Genomic DNA, 23,140 nt, shown 5'->3' with positions numbered 1-23,140 from the left:
GGGAATGTTGGAATATTACCTTATATACTTTTGGGACTCCAAGACAAATGCTCTTATTTGCTACAAAAACAATATTCGCAGGGATCTGTCTGCTCTAAAAATGCAAGTGCAAAATACTAGAGACACTATTTTATGTCAGTAGGTACATAAAAAGGAGGAATTTTTTGTTAAAACAAGAATCCTTTTTCCTTTAAAAGTCATAAGCTATTATACTAATTTATTACTTTTGCGATTATTCAGGTAAAAAGTGCCTCCACCATTAAAAAAGGTATCATAACTGAATAAAAAGGAAAAACAAAACACTGTGTTCAGACAGACAGAACTAGAATAATCTGTCTGTAACATACCAAACATCTTCATGTCTCAGTTTATCAGTATTCTTAGAAAAGTGCTGGTTCTGATGGAAGCTGAGTTCTCTGTGGTTCTACAAACGGTTGACAAGCTGCAACAACTCAAATATCTATCGAACGGCTGTTTCTGATCTACTGATTGGGACGATATCATTTCCTTCAACTGCGGGAAATACTTAAGCTGTCCATCCTTTCAGAGGAGATGATTGGTCTTAGCCTTTCAGAAATATAGTGAACCAAGTAGAAATACAGCAACATTAAGCACTACCACCTCTGAATTTGACTTCATGCACTTTGACTCTTATAAAGAAATGAAAATGATTTGCTGTGTTCAACCTCATTTTTATGCTTCTTTTCTATGGAAAAACCTTAACTATATCTCCAGGGTTCACTGTTAGAGGCAGGCTGAACCGCTGCCTGGTCGCCTGTCCAGGTGACACTTAGGATGAAATCTGGAAAGAGCACAGCTGTTTTGAAAGCTTTTACACGATGCCTCAGCCTCTGACATTTTGGTAACCTGGGAACCAGACAAAGCAAGCAGCTAATCACAGGTTTATTTGCTGTCAATGAATGAGTCTGCACAGATCTCAAGGAAAAACAGCAAATTTCCACCCGGACATGCTCATCCTAATCCAGTCGCAGTAGTTTTTCTGATAATCAGTTTGAGAAGAGTAAAAAAAAGCCATAAATGCTTCCTTAGACAAATGAAAATAAAAGGAAAATTTGCTCTGTGCCACATTATGATGACAATCTGTGGAATCAAAAAGACAGACTAGATTTTGTAGGTAAAATATCAATCTGATCTCATTTAACTTTTATCCATTTACTTCAAGTTATCGCTGATATGAGGTGAGCAAAGCTTCAGAAACCCCCCAAAAGCTTTATTTTTAGATTTTAGATTATATTATTTTTAAATGAGTAATAAATCACAATATACTCACAAAAATGCACTGCATTCAAATAGAAAGAGAGATCCTGATCAGAAAATACTTTTTACGGCCATCTGTTTCCTTTCTTCCAATATTTTGGAATATTATTAGATGAATCAAAATAAATGAGAACTTATTGTGTCAACAACAGACCACCGGAAACAACCCAGTTTAAAAGTGACAGAAGTTTATCCCTTTAGAATCAGTTATGCCTTAATGATTCACAGGTCAGAATAAAGTGTCTTATAAAACAATTATGTTCTACATTAAAAAATGAAGTTAAAATTAAAGATAATTTTTTTAAAGACTTTTAAAAAGTTTTTAAGATCTAAGAAGATTGCAAGAATGTGTTCCCTTGTCTCCTTACAGGGACATTTAGACCAAAATTAAAGGAGAAAGGACTGTAAGCAGACAAGGCAAGTTTATTTCTATACTAAATATATAAAGTATGTAGTTTTAAAGCTTCTACCTGAGACAAAGAAATAAAACTAGATCAAAATTTAATGCAAGAAGTTTCCAGTTCTATAAAAATCAATTTCATATTCTTGCCATTCTTACCCTTTTGAACAATAATATTATATTATTACAATGAATATACTCATATAATAGAAACGCCTTCCTTTTCTTGCAATTCATGCTAATATTGCACAATATTTGCATTGCTCTGTGCTTCTGCATGAAGATATTTGCACAAGTTTAAAAATACCTTGAAACAAAGTTTCATTTCTCTCATCCAGATGTGCTGTTGGGAAGTTAACTGCTTTATTGCCACAATGTTTCTTTTCTCCCTCTGACTTTTCATAGTTGCTTTTAACTTTCAGTTGGTAATAGCAATATGCCAAGTAAAATTATGATTAAATCATCACAGCTTCAGTATTATATATGCATTAATACACAAAGAGGAAATCATTTTTGCACTACAACAGGAGCTAACATCTATACAGCCAATCAGCACTAATGGAAATGGATTGATTCAATTTTAATTCAATGGTTTTATTGTATGGAGATAAAAACAAAAACAATTGGACATTAACAAGTCGACTTTACTTTAGAAAGACTCAAATGTTTAATTTAATTTTCCCACAACTGTATGCGACTGTTTTCATAGCAGCTGTGCATGTAGGCAATCTGAACTGGCATTGCTATGTCAGCGTGTGTCACAATGCAGAGGGACCGTGTCAACAAACGTGTCAGTGTGTGGCTGCTCTGTGGCCAGACAGCCAATCATACAACAACTAAGGGAAATATTTATCCTGTTGAATCAGCACTCCTGGGCCGCAAAGAGGCGGCAATGCTGGCGGAGCCACAGAAAGAGGACGTCACAGGGGAGAGACACAGAATAGCTGAGAGAGACAAAGAGGTGCTGGGTGAAAGAAGTGGGAGGACCCGAGAAAGACATCTGTGGACGGCAGAGACAGGAACAACAAACACAGAAAGGGCTGATTTCAAAAGGCTTCAAAAGGTGAAAAACCACGGAGAGAATGATAAAACCTGACCTAAAGGAACTCACATTCACCAACAACAGTCGCAAGAAGAGAACCAGCTATAACACGGTTTGATAACCAGAGACAGAAAAGAAAAAGCTCACCAAAATTCACACAATAAAAAAATGAGAATCTAAAGAAAAGCAGCGCTTTGAGCTGCAAGCTGAAACCAGCTTTTATCTTTGGTCAGGTTTGAAGTGCTGCTGTGAGTGCTGCTAAATACAGAAAGAGAAAAGGCTCAAAAGATACAAAAAGCACCATTTTGTTGCTATGCAACTAACCTATTATAAGCAGCCATACCTAATAGAATAGAAGCAATAATGGATTAAAAAAAAAATAAAATTAGCCAAATAACCATCCAAAATATTCCATTAAAATAAGGAAAAAATTCTATTTAAAAAAAGCCATGTTTTCTGACCCATATTCTCATTGATCCATCAGAACTTCCAGCTCTGTGAACAGAACATGTGAGTTGTGTTGTGTTCCTACCCCGTAGCTGTGAGTTGTTCTTTCCAGAAAAGAAACCTTTTGTAGCTTCACAATTTGTTTCAGTCTTGTGCCAAAAAACTCTGCATTTGTGTTTTTGGTGAATAAAGATAAATATCCCCCCTTCGCTTTTTTACTTTTATTGATATCTCTAACTTTTCTTCCGAAGCAGGATCCTTGCAGAAAGTAAGATGTCCATTCAATGTTTTGCCAGCAGTATGTTTTTGGTAGCTAAAAAAAAAAATCCAGTTTATGTTTACAACAATAAGCCAATGCACTCTTTGAGATGAGATTAAAGTATAATTTAAATGCCAATGGTCAATTGTTTGCATTACAACGCTCAAGAATGGTTGGTTTGAGAAATATTCCCTCTCATGAGCCTCTGAAAAGGATTCCTGAGGTAGGAATAAGTTTTTGTAAGTTTACTGTACAAGGTCTAAAATGATAGTTCAGCTTAAATCAAACACCAAAGGGAGTTTTTTTTTTTTTTTTTCTCAAACAGAAGGATGCTGAGTAACCTCAAGCACCTCATGCATACTTGAGTGTTTTAATCTTTTTTTAAAACATTTCCATGAAGCACCTCTGTGTAATGCTTACCCTCGGGTTAATGTTGCAGCCAACAACGAAAGCGAAATGGTTGCTTTGGATCACATCATTCTGAATTAATCAAATAATTATCTGTAAATGAACAAACTATTCAAAAGAGTCAAAATTAGGCATTACAAGCAGAAGAAAAAGACCTAATATGACCCAGTGAACTGGTGACTGCTGCGCGATGTGTTTATGTCAGATCATCAACTTTGTGGAGAAGTGAAGCATGGACATGGTAACATCCCGTAGAGATTTCATGTATAATCCAGAACACTTGTTTCCTTGTGCATTGTCTGAGGAGATTTTATCGGAGGCAATGGGATAGAAAAACCCACAGTCCCACTCTCATAAAAAAATGCCATGTGCATTCTGAGGAAGTCAACACAAATGGATACAATGTCAAGTAATTGTGTGTTTCTTCTGTCTGCTGCAATCTACAGCGCCATACGAGGCGCAATCACTCTTCTTTTTCTCTGTCTTACAGACAGAAAAAAAGACAACTACATTTTTGCCAATTTTTTTTTTAGATTATTCTATGAAATGTTTTACAAAAAAAAGGTCATTTCTGAGTTTGAGAAGTCCAAAATTTGATAGAAAATACTCAGAAATTCTGAGATTAATCTCCAAACTTTTCAAGAAAAAATTTGAGCATTTCTGGGTTTCAAACATTGAAACATTCTGACTTTTTCAAACTCACAAATTTTCATGATGTTTTTCTAGAAAATTTCTGACAATCTCAAAATTTCTGAGTCTTTTTTAATTTTTGTATTAATATGTAAATGTTTTATTGGCTCTAGTGGACTTTATTGGAGAGCGGTCAGACAGGAAGGTGGGTAATGACAGAGGGGGAGGACATGGGGCAAAGGTCATTAGGTTGGGAGTCAAACCTGTGACATTGAAGGTCTACATAGATGGGTTGTGCTTTACCCCTGTGCCATCAGAGCACCCACAATTTCTGAGCTATTTCTAACAAATTTTTGACTTTTCAAACTAAGTAATTTTCTTATTTTTTGGGGAAATTTCTGATAACTTTTGTCAAAAGTTTACTCTTTTTTTCTATGAATAATGGACCTATTATATTATATCGTTGTCATTTTCCCTCAAACACAGAAGAACAGGAAATGTTTTAAAGACCTCAACATTTACTTCAAATTGCTAAAACGTCTCACCCTGAATATGATTTGTTGCTGTATTTCAAGAAATAATGCTGTTTTGTTCAGCTGGAGCATCAGAGGAGGAAAACATTACTTACCCATCTCGGGGTGATGCCTTCCCTCAACAGGAACGCTGACTGTCCGACGCAGTAGCTTGGTCCTGTGGGACTCTGAGCGCCTCTCGCGCATCAGCAGAGGGTGTACCTGCAGGCCCAAAACACAAAGTCAATATAAAAAAGTTCTATAAATGCTGCGTCCTTATTTCTGAGCACACTAATAAGCACAGCTACAGAAGCTTTCCCCTTTCTGCTTTGGAAAACTGCTGCGCTCGCTCTGTCCTTAATTCAATGACATTACGCATTCACGTCAATATTATGATATACTAATGAATGATCGATGCAAACTAAGTGCCTTTGAGGTTGGGAAGACCATAAATGAGACGTTCGACACTGGAGAGTTACAGCAGCGTCATTAAATTCGCAGAAAGCAAAGAAAATAAAAATAGATCAAATAAATCACAGAGGCTGCCACGTTTGGACCCACAGTCCCCGAATTCATAAAAGTGAGACTTGTGGGAAAACAAATGGAAGAATGTGAAGGTCTAATCAGAAACACTGGAACCTTATGAAACTTCTGAGTTACATCCAGAAAATACGGCATGTTCTGAAAAATAAAGATCTATATATCTTCAGCGAACACCAGCACTATCAAGACTTTCACTATCTAGTGGCATTTTTATCTAGTACTTTTCATCAGATATTCCATTCGTATTTCTAATGGGATATTAACAATTTCACACATAACTAGCAAACATCTTTATTTTTTCTGTTATCAAATATAGTTTTTCTGATCTATTTAATAATTATCTTTATTTCTGACATGATCATTGAGTATATTTTGTAATTAACTGCAGTATTATAAAAATATGTTTACTTTTTTCCTGAAAACTGAATCCTGAAAAACACAAGAACAGTCATGAGGCTTATTTTCTGTATGTTCAACAAATGACTCAATTTTCTGATTTATGATGATCTAATATGGCTTCTTTGGCATCTGAGCCACCAGATTTTTCAAATCTGATTCTTTAAAGCATAAATTGTGAACTTTCATGTATTTGCAGTTCTTTTTTTTTTTTTTTTTTTATTGAAGAAAATAGCTGTTTCAATGCTTTGCTTTGCATCTGCACCACCTTTGATGATGATCTGTTTAACCCCAGGCCCACTTTAAAACCTTAAATAATAAATTAAAAGCAAATTCTACTTTCCCAGATATTTCAAGACCCAGATATTGTAAGAACCCGTTTCATAGATAGCTGAGCCTTTATGCATAATTTTGAATAAATTCAAGTTTAAGAGTTCAGTTTTTGCTTTAAAAAACATTGCACACCTATGCTATGCAATTACTCCACCATAAAACAGAATAGTCAGAATTAAAGTAGTATTCATGATGAAACCTCCTGACTACAAATAGGAAATCCAGCCAGAGTCCTTATGAATAAAAACCATGTTCAGTCTTCAATTTTTCAAAGTGCAGCCACTGTCCTCTACTTAGTGGCATAAAATCAATGGAGGAAACAGCAGCAGCCTTGTTTGTGTTCGGTGTGTGTGTGTGTAACATGAAAGCATTGGTGTCAGAGGGCGGTGCTGGCTGCAGAGTGCAGTGCAGGGTAGAGCAGCTTGGGGGTCTTTGGTGCGAATCCAGCAGCAATGAAAGACGCTGGCAGGTCACGCTGAGCCATTTGTCCCTCAAGACAGAAGAAGGCCATTTATTTTCAAAGCAGTTCTGTTAAGATAAAAGGAAAACAACTCCTCTCTATGTGTGTTCATCCTTCAGAACATATGAATTTCATGCAGACACAGCCCTGAATCACAGACAGTCTGTACTGAGGCACCAGAGTTAAAGCAGCTTTATAGGAGATGCTTCTCATCGCTGCATGAACATTCTGTGACTCTTTTGGTTCAACTTAATCTGGTACAAGGACCATAAATCAACAGCTTGTGCAAATACATGCATGCATTCTTGAAAATAACATTATGCACATTATGATGGCATTAAGAACAACATCCTTGATGAAAAATATATGAAGATGCATCCATTGTTTATGAGCCCAGATACACAAAGCTTGAACAGATTTGTGTTGGAGCTTTTTGCACGATAAGAAAGTTTCGTCAAAGTTTTGGCATTGAGAGTTAGTTTGATGTTTATTTCCTCGTTATGAGGCCGTGTAGCGAACAATATTTCAGTAAATAATGACAGTAACATTATGATAGCATGATGACAGTAGCATCCTAATTTTTATAATTTCATTTTTAATAAATTTTAACGTGACCAATCACTTTTCACATTTGCTCTCTGAAACTGCAGCTCAGTGATTCATCCGTTTTAGAATGCTTTCAGTGTTAAATCTCCTTGCTCTTTGCCTCCAGCAGCTGCTAAGCATTCTGGTAACGTGCAAAAGTTTCTTTTCATCTTGAAGCGAACCTTAAAGAAAATATTTAGCAAGCAAAAAATTCAATCGAAACTGTACCAAACGGTCTTTTCAATCTGCAAAAATCCATCAACTTTTTGCACTTCTGATAATCTAACCCAGCTTTTTTACACACTACAGGAACAATGTTTGTTCACAGTTATTGCAATTGCTTACAAGCAGTGGACCCCACCTGGTATTGCCACAGATATAAATATAACTGAAATACTTGAGTTATATATAAGTTCTTGAATCAAATATTGAGCTAAAAAATTTTTTGTATTGTGAGAATTTGCTACTGCAATAAAAATACAAATGGAATTTTATTTTAGAGCTTTTCAAACATCTTTCAAGCATGTGCAAAAAATTGTGAACCGTGCCATAAATTACTCCGTTTAATCACCATCCAACCGCTGCAGCCTCCAAAACTGGACTTGATTCTGCGAAATCTGCAAAGTGACTTTCAGAAAAAAAACATCTGACGAGAAATAGGTCGAGATTAAAAAGATTTTGTGTTTAATAAATTAGAACTAATCAACCAATAATTAAGTTTTGTGTATGTGTATTTCTGAATAATTTCCTTTAATTTTTAGCCATACTCCATAATGTCAGTCAGTCAACCTTTTTCATATTTGAAATGCTACATACATTTATAGAGCTTAAATTGTCAGAAAACACTTCCTTTTATTTCTGAATTACTCAGGTTAGTTTGCTTTACTGATGTTCTTAGACTTTTCAAGGTGAGGTGGTTTAGTTTGAACCTTTTATAACAAACCTTTTATTTAGTGTATTAAAAGAAATGTGACATTTCTTTTAAAATTTAGGCTGACAACAAACAAAAAATAACATAGTTTTAATATAAATACTTTCACATTGCCTTTAGACGCAGAAATATAACCTGTAGGGTAAATCTAATTCAGTCCAGACATCTCTGTGGGTTTCAAGTTGTTAGTTTGGGCAAAACTGAACAGTAGATGTAGGTGAATAATTCAGTATTTCAAGAATTGTTAGAATACATAGAAATTTCCTGTTGCTTTTCAGTTATTTTCAGATTTTATATGAATTTAGATATAAAAAATTTTAGGAGTTTTTTTTCAAATTCCAGCTATCACAATTGCATCACTAGATGTTAATGTATTTTCTCTTACTTGCTTACAATGTGCAATAAGGTCATTGTATTTCTTTGTGATCAAACGATTGAAAGAGTTTTCATCAAAATAAACTGACTAGATCACACTTCAAAGCTCCTGAAAAAACAAATCTTCACAGCCATTTGCCTCAGTTGTGATGAAGTCTCATCAGTTTGCACAGCTTTTATTTAGTGCTCCTCTGCGGCCAAGCGCTGTGCTAACGTGACTGAATCAGTTTTGTGCCAGTGAGCACCAGTAAAGCTGAATTAACCTCACACACTGCCAGCTTCGCATTGATCAGAAGTGCAAATAAAGCCATTGCAGCTTGATTGCAATCCTACTTCTTTACAGAGTTTATATATGTATGTATATGTATATTATATGAATGGTTTTGTGATGAAATCACAGAAAGCAGCTGACTTAGTGAAAACACAAAAGAGGGGAATCAGGAGGACAGAGGTGTAGTGAACTCGAACGGTAGGCAGGTAATTGCACTGAATGGTTCTGTGGTTACTGAAGGGATAGCTCTGGTTTTCAGCAAGGTTCAAGTGGCAGTTCTCTCTGTCCAGGTTTTCAGCTGTTGCCATGGAATCCAGGAGACAAATGAGCTGAACTCACTTTTATCTACAGGAAGAGTTATGAGATGGTTCCAAATGTGTGTTTGGTGAAACAGGACAGGCTGCAGAATTGCATCGTAGAAATATAAGTCAACACCTTCAGCTGACAGTCACTTAGTAGCAAAAACAAGAGGGTATAAACATACAGAACTGTGCAAAAATCTTCAGTCATTCTCTCAAAGAGCCAGACTAACTTGTAGAGTTTCATCTGATCTTCATCTACAGCTCTGCTGAAAATTTGACCTGTGTTAAGCCATTACTGGCAGCGTTTTCCTATAGGATACTGTTAAATATTTCATTCCTGGCACTTCTGGAGTGCAAAACCACGTTGAAATACACTAGTTTATCATTTTTTCTGAATATAACGAGACAGTTTTTACATAATGTATTCCAACTTAGTGCAAACTACTCTGGCAGGATCAAGTAAGGTTATATTAGCAACTGAACAGCTGTTGTAATTTGGTTAAACCTTGGACCAACTTAAGAAATCTTGTGAAACAAAAAATGAATCATTTGAAATGCATTTTAAGTAAAAATGTGGCACCAGAAAACAGAAAATAGGCTGTCACTGGATCTTTCACGTGGGTAGTTAGATAAACTATACGGCAAGGTCAACAAACAAACGACTCTACAGACACAAATTAACATTTATCTATAAACATCTCAGTTCCCAGACCTGAATCCCATCTATAGGCTGCAGGGTGACTGAAGAATTTGGATTCTGGACAGTCAAGAGCAACTGTACCAAGATTTTAAGTTATAATTGAATCCGAATGCATTCTATAAGTACAAACAGGGTTGAATAAACTACTAATAGCCAATAACTTTGCCACCAGTAAAAATGAAGAAAATACAAAATTGTTCAAAATGCAATAATACAAATGCAAGAATAAATTGATTTTTTAAATAAATTTAACAGATCTTTACCAGAGGTGTCAATATGCGTGAAATGTCCTTCATATGATTGAAAGCAACTTTATTGGGAAGTCAATCACCATAAAATGCAGTCTAAGTGAAAACCGAAACTGTAAGAAAGCAAAACAAAAAAAAATATCAGACCAAAAAATGAAGAAATTAATATGCCACTCAAAGAATTAAGCCACTTAACAGTGAGCTTGAAGAATAGTTTATGTCCTGAAAATTGTTCAGATTATTGCTTTGACTTTATTGGGAAACTCTGAAAAGGGAGTAGTTTCACTTTTATTAATCAAAATCCCTGCATTCGTCTTGGAACACTTTGCTGGAAAAGGGTGAAAAGCCAAAGATTGGAAACTATTGATCAGCTAATACCATTTTTTCTAGATTCCTTTAAACAAAACCTGAGGGAATTAGATGTGACAAATTTTTTTTTGCACTGTGCAAAGTATCTCTTAAAATATTAACAGCATATCTTCACAGACAACTTTCAATACAACCCCACTCAAAGGAGTTATGAATATTATAATTCTGTTCATTCTCTCTGCTTCTGCTGGGCTACACAATTCATCACTGACAACTTGAATCGCAGAAACACCCAGAATAACATTCTAAGGTTCCCTGTCACTGCAGCATCCCACCAAGACATCCAGCTGAGGGAAAACATCTGGGGGCTGTTTTTTTTCTCTGCATGTGGCAGGATTTAATTGGTCAGATGTTGCAAACTCTGCACCTGGATAAGAGACACAACTCCAGCTCTGGGCCTGCCTTGACAGGTGCAGGAAACTGGAAGGAATACAACCACCACCTCTTAACCACTTCAGCTGGTACACTAACATCTTACATGCATATTTAAATGTGCTTTTCTAATCATTGTTCAATTTGCTCAAATACAGTTTGCGCTCTGTGTGGTACCGCTCAGAAGCTGCGGTGTCCATTAGATCTTATTTGGCGAAACAAACTACACGCTGTGTATTTGTATTCCTAGAACTTTTCACATTTGTTACATTACAGCCAGAAACGTCAATGTAGTTTATTGCCATTTTGTGCAACAGCACAACATAAAGCACTGTGTGGTACTGAAGTGAAAGGAAAATGTGTGATTTTAAAAATATAATAAATAAAAATCTAAGTAGTGTGCCAAACCAACTGCCTTTAGAAATCATCTAATTATCAAACAAAGCTGTGTTGGCTTCATCAGAGTTTGATCTCCAGTTTTCACAGGACCTCTTTGCTTATGCTGCTGCCTCCATGACCCAATCCTGAGTTTAGCAGAAGATCGTGGATGGATGAAAGGAGTCCACCAGTTTGTTATTAAATCTCATAAATCCATCTGTTTGATGCAACACTCAGAGGTTTGCATCGAAACCATTAAAGAACACAGATCAGGAAGGTCATAAAGAAAGTTGTTCAGAAGTTTAATAATGTTATAACAAAATATCCCAAGCTTTAAACTCTGATTAAGCTTTGTACAGTCCATATCTTGAAAAAGGAAAAAGTATGACACAACTGCAAATCAAGCAAGACATGGCTGTCCAATGTAAATGTTAAATCTAAAACTGCGTTAAGAACTTTGAAATGCCTTATTAGACAGTAAGGTACAATTATCTTTGCAAAACAAATAAGGTCGGGTAAACATCTCAAATAATCATTCAAACATTGAGTGAGATTAAATCAGAAGAAAACATTGAGAACACAAGGGAAAAGCACTTATCAGTCAAGTTAATCAGAAAAGGGCACAACCTTTCTAAGAAGCATAAGTATTGAATGGAATGTGGGCCAATGAGCCTATTTACCCTGTTCCAGAGTTTTGGGAGTATCAGGTTAAGTAGCGTCTACAATGCAAGCTGTGGGGACAATGATATGATCTAGAGTTGGTAAAGTTAGTCTAGTCTAGGCTCAGCAGCATTATATACTCAAAGAATAATGTTCAGCTGACTTCCTCAAAATACTGCAAGTTATTTCAGTGAATTTATTCTTCCCTCCGAGTCTGAGCATATTCCAAGTCAGATTGTTTCACTTGTGCCAAAATGAAAGACAATGTAACAACGTTTTCTTTGGATGAGCAGTGTAAAATGGTTGTGAGACAAAAAAAAACTAGACATCTGCTCAACTTCAAGAACAAGTCAGATAGAGGAATGGTGGAACTGAAAAAGTGAGGCACAGACGAGTTATTTAGGTAAAGTAAGGAGGGTGTAGTTGTTCAGTTTGGCAGGTTGAGGTTGAGCGATGCTCCTGGCTGGCTCGCCCTTATGTCTCGATTGCTACTTCTGGCCCAGCTGTGGGGAGCAAGGGAATATGGTGAGACCGAATATAAAGTGGCTGGGGTGTGTATGTAGATGAATATTTTTAGCGTGTGTGTTCACCAAGAAAGGCCAAGAAAGTTTGTGTGAGAAATAAAGACAGTCAGGGGAGCCTGTGTATGAGTGTGCAATGTGGGAAATCTGTGCAATCCATTATTCCTTAACAGGGCAGTAATCAAACACAGTGACCTAAACACAAAGTGGATGAGTACAGACACATACTGAGAAGAACAAAAAGTTGGTTGTGTTTCTACACAAAAATAAGGAACAACTTTGTCTTTGCAATAAGTTGTGTCCTACCTCAATTGTTTTATTAAGATTCTTTATGGCCCCTTGCTAGCTTATTAAGACAATTTCAGAATGTTAAAAGCCAGCCAGAACTTAAAGGGTGGTTACAGAGTCTTGGAAATGCATATTAAAAACATACCCAGTTTCGTATTTTGCATGATCGAGTGCTTTGACTGCTTTGAGCATGCACAGAAACCCCATTTGAAGGTCATGGTGTCTTCATATTGGAGTTTAAGGGGAGAAGGGATGGCATCAATGTCAACATGTCTTTTCTGTGTATCTGGCAAGCAAGAGAAGCTGGACTGGCCTTGCTGGTCTAATGCACACCATGCAGCAGTTGCTGCTCTGGCTGCATCCCACTGCAGACTTTTACAACTATAATGTTCCAGATTCAAATCCTGGACTTTTTTACAATCTGTTTTGCAAGGTCATTACATAGAACAGAAGACATCCCTATTACAGCAGCTAATTAAGTAGATTAAAAATATACATATATATATTAATTGAAGTCTGACCTTGAAAATTCAGGATTGGACTGTGACCATCAGTACATCAGTTGTGTAGTTTGTGGATGAGTGAAATATGCAAACAAACAAATGCAAAGCAGCCAAAATATAACCAGACCAAAATCTAACCCAGATTTTCCAAAAGTACAGGAGCTTAAACTTTAAGACCAATGAAAATATGTGAAAAAGTTGAGAGGCTTAAAATGCATCAATCTATGACTAGATTTTTAAGAAATACATGAACAATAAATTTAGTTGATTAAAATGTTGCAAAAATTAGTGAAACTAGACTAAATGTAAAATGATTACCAAGTTGTGAATCAAACTAAATTCAATCTATCTAAAGACTATAACTAAAATTAAATCTGCTGTTAATATGAAATTTCTTATCAATACCATAAACATCACAAAATGGTCATATCCCATGAACATAAGAATCAGTACGCACTGCAATTCTGAAGCAAATGATGAGAAAGGAAAAGGAGAACAAATTGGAAATGGCAGATTATAGTTTTGATAACAATTTTTCAAACCAACCCAAAGTGATCAGGGGAAAGTGAACTTTAAAAAAACAAACAAAAAAACAAGTGTCTATACAAGATGTCACACTCGGTGATGCACCAAAAACTGCATTAATCTCCACATAAAGGCTGAAACTGATAGTGGAGTTACAGAAAGATCCAATATTTATAAGCGACAAGGTCAGAAAAACTTCCCAGTGTAATCATGACATCAGTGAAGAAAGCATTGTGGTGGGAAAATTATTCCACTTGGTACAGTGTTAAATGTTCTTTCAATACACCAAAGAAAGCTGATAAAAAAGCACTTGTAATTTAACAATGTGACTTATGAAGAGGGATTAAATCAGACATTTTTAAACAAAAGGATCAAAAAAATACAGGAGATATTGCAGTGTCTAAGCTAGTGAATGTTATGAGTGCATCGGTACGGTCTAGGCTGCTGAAAGCCCTACACTTTGAACTGAGTGACCAAGTGCAATTTTTCGTAACAAAAAAGTGATAAATGGTAGAGGACTGCTTTTAAGGTCACAGAGATCTAGTACTTGTTTTAGGGAAGCTGTCAGGAGACAAATTAAACCCAGATTTCCATTTTTTTCTTGTTGCCCTGGAGGTAAAAGAAAACTGTACACTCATCATATGGAAAGAAGTTAACCAAAGCCCTCAGATAAAAGTCATTTAAACTCTTTGTATGTACAGGATGACCTTTATAAAAATTGTTTTGTTTTTCATGTGACTGGCAATTTTCATATAAATGGCATGTAATAGCTGCTCAAATACCAAGACTTTCTGGTTAACACGAGTCCAAAGGTTCAGGTCAGCAATCTAACTAAAAGAATCAACCTTTTTCCTTTTCTTCTCTTCAAGTTGGTGGCCACCTCCATTTTATCACATAATTAATCCCTCAACCTCCCACACAGCAGCCACCTGATTGTGTCCTCCATGGTGCATGAGCAAACATAACTACCTCCATTCCTCAGAGCCACTGGGTGATGTGACTTATTCACAAATTGGCTTTTATGTTTTTAATCTAGAGTACATGTTCCAATTAAAATAAAGACAGTGATATTTTATTTACAATTATCTGCAAAAATATTGAATAACCTTAATTTCTTTATAAAGTTGCTTTAAGGATTCAAATGTGCTTAGATTTTCAGTTCCTTGACTTATTTTTTTGCCCAACTATTGACGACTACTTCTTGCACCTGATTATGGCATCATATGGTGCAGTGTCAACTTTAAGAATCTGTCAGGTTGTGGACAAAAAACAATTGTACAGTCTGAAAACTAATCAGTCTCTAGCAGATTAATATTACCTGGACTTTGTAACCTCAATAATGAGTAAATAAATCTGTCAAAGACCTAAGAAAAACCTTAGAGATGCACCATCCTTCATTTGAGCTCTAACTGTATGCCATATTTTCAGCTAAAATCTCTTCGGGGATCACCTTGATGACACTGAAATCCAGTTTTCTCAGTTAAAATGTGTTATATTTTTTTCACAAATTCAGCTAAAGAAGTTAGAACAAACTGACAGGCTGCTGCCCTGTCCGTCCTACGCTGCTGTATCTGCTCTGTCTGCAGACTCTTTGGCCACCTCCCACGCCTGCCCTCTTTTTTCTGACTACCTCCACACTTTCAAATTCAGACAACCTTTGACTCCCCTTCTGTGCATAAATACAGTTGAAACCAAAAATGTACATGTACTGTATAAAGACATGTAAGCTTTTTTTTTCTCATTTGGCAAAATTCAATCAGACTGAGCGCATTTGCCAACAGTAGTCTGAAAGCACTGTTCTGAATGTAGTCTTTGAAAACAATCTGATACGTATACGATTTAGTACCACATGTGGAAGTGACTCAAATCGGATATTTTGAGGTGTAAAAAGATCAGAATTGAGTGGTTCTGAAAAACTTGTACATGGGTCACATATGAACCAAAATATTTTATTCGGTCGTGTGAGCATATCTTCAGAGGTGTTACCTTGACGATTATCCTCAGGTATGTTTGAAAAACCCCGGCACAATAATCAGTTAAGCAATTAATGGCATGGTCAATAATTTCCTTTCTAGTGGGTAATGTTTTTAAAAGGCAATTTTATTTAAAAAGACTCCATTATCCATTTTATTTATGCTTTCAGCAGTGTGTGGCTTCTATTTACATTTTATTTATTATTTTTGGTTGTGGTGTTTAATTTTGCATATTTAAAATATCTCCCAGCTGCAGTGTGGAATGTTCTGTACAAAATTAAAGTTTATCAGTCAGCGAGTTTACATTAATATGCCAATATTAATATATTATTTGAAAATGGTCTTAAAACAACAATATTAGTGTTTATTGAAATAATAATAAAGTCAAGCTTCTGATATGTTTAAAGGCATAGCAATAATGCTATCTATCTATCTATCTATCTATCTATCTATCTATCTATCTATCTATCTATCTATCTATCTATCTATCTATCTATCTATCTATCTATCTATCTATCTATCTATCTATCTATCTATCTATCTATCTATCTATCTATCTATCTATCTATCTATCTATCTATCTATCTATCTATCTATCTATCTATCTATCTATCTATCTATCTATCTATCTATCTATCTATCTATCTATCTATCTAATCCAGGCCACAGATTAGAAATGCCTTGGTGTTATAATAAAGTTCTTTCTTTTACATGTCTTGGTGGTTAATTGATTTTCACCATTTCTTTGAAAAAGTCTAAAGAGATTAAGGCTTATGTCCCCCCGGCCCATCAGTTTTTCTTGCATAACTCATTTGGATGAAAGAAGCCCTGACACATGACCTGGGGACAGCGCACTGGTGCGTGGCAATGGTACATGAAACTCTGTCATCTCAGATTAATGTGAGAGGGAGAGAGAGAAGGGGGTGGAGGAAGAGAGGATGGCAGAAAGTGATCACTGTCAGCTCTCTCACTCCCCCTACAGGACAAACAAATAAAGAGGAGTTAGTGAGCTGCAGCAGGACGGAAACACAGGTCATAAAATTTAAACGAACTTTCCTGATTTCCTGAAAATTTTAAAAAGTATGTTCAGTATTTCATTAAGGAACAATTCCTTACCTAAGCAGACCTTATTTTTACACATCAACTTCATTAACAAGATTTCAAACCTTCTTTCTGCTTTATTTTATGTTGTTTTACTGCCATTCTAGAAAAAACAATAAACAGTATACTGCATGTCATGTTAGTTGACCATTTTCCAGGGCTAACTTTGCCTCTGGATAGCATAAAAATAATTGGACAGAAAGGTAAGTAAAGTCTTTACTATGTTTATTAATTTTAAAACTTCTGATAAAATATAGAAAAAAGATGCAGAATGAAAATCAAGATTTTTGGCACATGCAGAGAATAAAGATCCACCCAACTTAAAGAGCTAATAGTATAAACTTAGCTGAAAACTGAACTTGGGTGGCATTAGTTCTCTCTATCAGGGTTTGCATATTTGTAGTTGTGCTAATGCAGGTGTGGGCACTCCTGGTCCTGGAGGGTCGGTGTCCTGCAACTCTTAGACGTCTCTCTGGTCTAACACAATTGAATCCAACAGCTGAATCACCTCCTAAGTGCAGTCAAGTTCTCCAGAGTCCTGCTAATGGCCTCGTTATTTGACTCAGGGGTGTTGAAGTAGAGACACATCTAAACGTTGCAGGAGACCGTCCGGCCCTCGAGGCCTGGAGTTGCCCACCCCAGTCTAAAGCCATGCAAAATTTTGACACAATCAATTTTTTTAATCTTTCGCACATCGTACATTATTAAATATATTCACACATTTTAGTTCTAATGCTGAATCCAAGTTCTAAACTTATTTTAAACTAATCCTTAAAAGTGGTGAGGGATTGAACCAGCAACCCACCAGTTACAGAACAAACTTCTACCTCCTGAGCCAAGTAGAAACATGTAAAACTCTGAAACCTTTCTGCTTCTGCATGATGTAACAAGGAAAGCATTCCCACAGTGCTGCTAATCAAAGTCGGTTCATTAATTGATGATCATTATTCTGTAAACCTCTATTGAAGAAGTTTCTTGATAAAGGTTTGTGTTAATGTTGGCAGACATCATCAATGACCTCAGAGAAGCAAATGTTGCTGTCTATCAATCAGAAAAAGGTCATAAAGTGAATTTCTAAGACAGTCTATTTTTCACTTGTAAAGGTTTTTTACAAGTGCAGCATATTCAGGAAAGGTGCCAATCTTCCCAGAAGTGGATGCCCCGGAAAATTCACTCCAAGGTCAGAGCGCAACAATGCTCAGAGACATAGAGAAAACCCAAGAGCTTCAACTCCACTCTTCAGCCCTCAGTAATCGGGTTAGATGTTAGAGTTCATGACAAATACAGAAAAAAATTGCTAGGATGCATAGAACAGTTTGGGTTTCTTTTGCAGCTGAAGTCCATAAACTCCCATGAACACCAAAGTATCAAATATGAGATCCAGCATCTCATATTTGAGATGTTTATCCAACAGACAAAGATTGGCCCAATCTGGTTCAAAAACTGGACAACAACCAAACTTAATCAAAGTCCAGACCTGAAGATGCAACAACTTTTGTTTTGAGAGCCTCATTATGATTGCACAACATAATGTTATTTCTAAGTAATAAGATTTGATTACAGGAAGAGAAACCCAGATTTTTCAGCATCTTTATACTCTTGTCTAAGTAGAACTACAGCATTTGTCTTGTACAAAACACCCCTGACAATCTTTCAACCACTCCTGCAAGGACACAGGGGACAAAAAAGTTATAGTTACAATTCCAGAATATTAATTTAAGAAAGGGGAAAAAACATGTGTAAATTTTAACAGTTAAAAAGCTGTGTATGTATAAAACCTTAAAATAACATTTTGAACCTTCAGATGTAAAATTTTCCACATCCACACAACGCATCTCATCTTGGTATCTATTATCTTTGGTTGATGATAATGTGGCAAAGTTCAGTGAAGTGAAAACTGCAGGACTCAGGAGTCACAGGGGACACGCTTAACACCAATATCCAGAGTGACATTTCTGAGACACAACAAAGGAGTCCCATCTTCTCCCTGAAGCAACATCTCCACTCTATAGTTCAGAAATCTTTCCTCCACTTTTCTGATGGCCATCACTCACAGAAAACAATTCAGAAAAAGGGCTGTGAGGTTTCCTGTCAGTCATTCAAGACTGAGGGATGCAGGGAGAATGCAACTATGAGCAATGGAGCAGGGGGCAAACATAGAGAGATGAGACAGAGAGAGGGATGACAGGGAAAAGGGCAAAAGCCAGAGAGGATGATAGGATGGAACGACAGAGATTAGATGGAGAAGGGAGATGAGAAAAATATGTAAGAGTGATAATCCAATATGTGGATTGAGCCCAGAGGTGTAAGAGATACAGGAACCGGCAGGAAGCTCACAGGTGCTGCTGCGCTTTGGTGTCAAGCATCTGAGCGAATCAGGGAGGTGAAAGGTTCATCTCAAAGATGAGCCGATACTAAACAATGCTGGGAAAAATAGATACTTGCTGTGGAAATCTACAGAATGATTTCTTTTTTTCTGTCAGCTATCTACAATGAATGCAAATAGATTGAAGAGGGAGGAGGAGAGAGACGGGCCGCTCCGCATGAGCTGACTGACAGCCATGAATATTTAAACGCCTCTCGCCGTCGCTGAGGTGACGGATATCAGCACGTCAGTCCTGCTTCCGATCTGTTCGCAGCTGCTGCATTATTGGCACAATTAGATGGGGATGAGGTTCCGATTAATTGAATCGGGCTGTCTGTTGAATCCTCCCGGAGCAGCACAGGTCACTTATCCTGATCACAGTGAGCTCTCTTCCTCTGAGTGATTACAAGCTGAAATACTAATAGCAGGCGTGCACACACCCACGCATACTCACCCACGTTTAGCCATTAAAAGATTCGATTTAGCATAGACAGCTACAAAATCCAAACATATTTAGGTGGATTATGCAACTAAACTAGCACACAGGTAAGAAAAAATAAACCCAATCTGTCACCTCACCCTCACAATGAAAACAAACCCCACTGTGGCTTTATGATGTGTCACATTAAAGCAGATTAAAAACTACATTAGCATATTCATGGTGTAGAACCATAACGAAGCTGTCAGGCCTGCAGAGGTGACCTATGGATTTATAAGACCCTGCTCTATTTCTGCTGCAGCTCCCAGTGGTTTTATAGTGTGTGAAACTGCAATAACAACGCCAAAGAAAAGGTACTCACTTTAATGATTTTCAGCCGCACCTTTGGCTTTGATTTTCAGCAATAATTGCAAGTGTCCAGAACTTCCCAAAACTGACATGTACTACTGCTTGTTCTGGTAATCTCTACTGCTGAAACTGAACCAAATCTTTGCTATACTGGAAGAAAGATCCTTGGAGTTGTTTCCATTATAAATTTGTCACAAAAACTCAATTTTGCAATTAGGTAAGAATGTAATATGCTTCCATTAAATAACAAATGTAATGAGTCAGTAGAAAGAAAGCCGGGTCATAATTTTCCTACCACTTCCTGTTGCCTTCTTTGTTGTTTCCACCAGTAGCAACATCCAATTGTTGATCATAAATCATGTGATGGAAAAAAAGTGTTTCCATCAGTTTTGTGATATACACTAATTTGGATGCCACCAAAAAAAAAACACCTGATACTGAGCGCAAAAACTATTTTTCAAAAAAATGTATTTCCACTGGATTAACAGCGTGTTTCCATTAAGCAAATGCATTTTTGAAATTGCCATTTGCGCATTTATATGGTCAATGGAAACACAGCTACAGAGAGATACACATATACATTTTAGCTGCTTTTCCATTACAAATGTGTCCAAAACTTAGATGATATTCTGAGTAAGTCGAAAAAATACAAATACACAATCGAAGTTTTTAGATTATATACGAAATGCAATAAAATCACATCATCAATATATCTGTTCACGCAAGTCATTTAAAAACACGGCACTCTGTCATACTCCAACCACTTCCTGTCATTTTCTTCATGTTTTCGCCAGTAGTGATATCTGGATGTTGATCACATAATGCAAGTGATGCATAAAATGTGTTTCCATCATACTTTTTGCCAAATACACAAATTTTGATTTCTCCAAAAAACCACCTCATTCTAGAACAAAGATGTTTTATTGAAAAACTTTTTTTTTATTGACATGTTTCCCTTAAGCAAATTAATTTTTGTCATTCCAGTTTTGCACAATTATAAGGAAAATGGAAACGAAGTTACTCACCCTACACGCAACTCAGACTATTCAATTAACCAACCAGTTTTGGTTTTTGGACTGCGGGAGGAAATCGGACATAACCCACACAAACTCAAATATCAACTAATTTGGGAAAACATCTAGAGGTTATTTCACTTTCAATTTGTGTTAAATTACAAAAAATAAAAAAATAAAAACACAAGCAATGAGTATAAATTCAAACCCAGACCAAAACTGGGGTAAATCAAGGTGAGGGTGATCAAACATCCAGCCATTAGATGCAGCTGGCTGAGGGAAAACTAATATAACCATACTGGGGATCTACACTGTGTGCACAATTATTGGTCCAGTTGTATTTTCTGGAGTTATTTTATAATTTAACAGCTGCATTCAATTAAAAATGTTCATAATCCTTTGACCTGAATATTTTGGAAAGTAAATGTTTCTCAGATTATGCCTGTCTCAGAACAATAAGTGTGCCTAATTATTGATTGACCTTCTGTGCAGAATTACATTAATATTCAACTAGTTATAAGAACATTTTCTTTTTTAAATACAAAAATAAGGGTTTTTATATTGAAATATTGAATATCTTAACAGATATTGAAAAAGACAGTCTTTTTCAATATCTGTTAAGAGATATTGAAAAAGACTCAAAATGCACCAATACATATTTTGGAATGTTCAAAATCAAAAATCTATAATGAATTTGGCCACCCTTCCTTTTCTGTTTATGATTTCTCTGAACCTCTGTAGCTTTTGTCCGGCGTCATCTCTTCAAGGAAATATGTGAAAGTATCTATTGAAAAAACAGCAATAGGTTTGAGTATCTGTCTTCAATCCCAAAAGGTTAGCTAGCTCACTTTTCAAAACACTAGCGCATACCAGTTTCCAACCTCCACCTTGCTAAAGTTTAGCTCCACATTTAATGCTCTTCTTATTTTCCCCTATCACTACGTTAAGTTTGACACCATTAACAATTTGCAGCAAAATATGTAAATTGGCCATTTTAAATGTGCATCTCTCTTGAAAACATCTTGCCATTTTTGACTTTTGAGTGTAATAAATCTAATTTGTGGCTAATTTTATAATAGAGAAACTGACTTAATAGGTGTTAAACCGGAACTTCTTAATCCTTATTAAACAAACACAGAGCTTCTTAAATGCTTATATCCCATAAGTATTAAGTTTTATACAGTTTAAAGTTGGGAAATATGCATAAATGTATGATATAGCAAAATAGTTGTGCACACAGTGTATTTATCTATTTGAATGTGCATGTATAACTTTGAACCTGTTTGGATTCGAGGAAATTCACAACAACTGTGTTTAAAAATCACGTCTGTGGGCGTGCCGTGGATAACGCCACCCATGTTTGGAGGCCTTGACGCGGCTGTCGCGGGTTCGGCTCGCAGACCCCCCACAGGGGTAATAAAAATAAATAAATCACATCTGTTGCGTTATAATCATTCCACCTGAATAAAAAATGTCACATATTGAATAAATCAGTTTTCTTTCAACTGTTTCTGAGACAGAGGCAAAAAGCTGAAGAACAGTACCCTCTCCTGGCCTGAACAGCAAGCAGAGATTTTTATTCACACCAACAGTGGATGAGAGATCTATGTCTACAAACGCACGAGCTAGAGAGCAAAAATTAATCACGTTAATGAGCACTAACCTGAGAAACAGACGAGAACTGGGAGAATAAACATAACAAGCTCTCTCCCCTCCTTCAGTAAATAAATCCTTTGCTTGTTCAGCAGCAGCTACCTCTAAAATATTCCCAACCACACATATATCAGACTTAAAGTTCAATTTAATTAGCAAGCTTCTGGTGATCGACTTACAATGAAAAAGAAGTAATTCAAGCTTGAAGCTCTTTCCCCTCTGGAATATTTTACTAACAGATGAGCAAATACAATAACAGTGAAGTATTTTCTCTCTTAAGAGAAAACCTCTTTACGTTAATAAGTCCGTTCATCATTTTCTGACTTACAATGTTATTATAATATCCCCAAAACAAAATAGGAGCGCCAGGAAGACATTATAACTTTCTCATTTTCAGCAAATCCAGCAAAGTCCCACCAGCAGAAAAGCTTAGTCTTACTTGCTTTCAGAAGCTCAGTTTTTACCGTTTCTTCCAACTAGCAGAGAAATTATGGCCAAACAAGTTCATTAAT

At 36.2% G+C, this 23,140-nt stretch overlaps 1 protein-coding gene across 9 annotated transcripts in view; it reads right to left on the bottom strand.

Annotated features, from left to right (window-relative positions):
- The window catches only part of syngap1b (synaptic Ras GTPase activating protein 1b), a 169,844-nt gene that overhangs the window by 99,610 nt on the left and 47,094 nt on the right, over positions 1–23,140 (bottom strand). For all 9 annotated transcript variants that reach the window (XM_044115812.1, XM_044115816.1, XM_044115807.1 and 6 more), the window contains one exon: positions 5,093–5,198. In XM_044115812.1, the coding sequence (XP_043971747.1) occupies positions 5,093–5,198 (106 nt within the window). The remainder of the gene's footprint in view (positions 1–5,092; positions 5,199–23,140) is intronic.

Source organism: Gambusia affinis, linkage group LG05, assembly GCF_019740435.1.
Source record: "Gambusia affinis linkage group LG05, SWU_Gaff_1.0, whole genome shotgun sequence".
Classification (NCBI taxonomy): domain Eukaryota; kingdom Metazoa; phylum Chordata; class Actinopteri; order Cyprinodontiformes; family Poeciliidae; genus Gambusia; species Gambusia affinis.
This window is presented reverse-complemented; position numbering and strand designations above follow the sequence as displayed.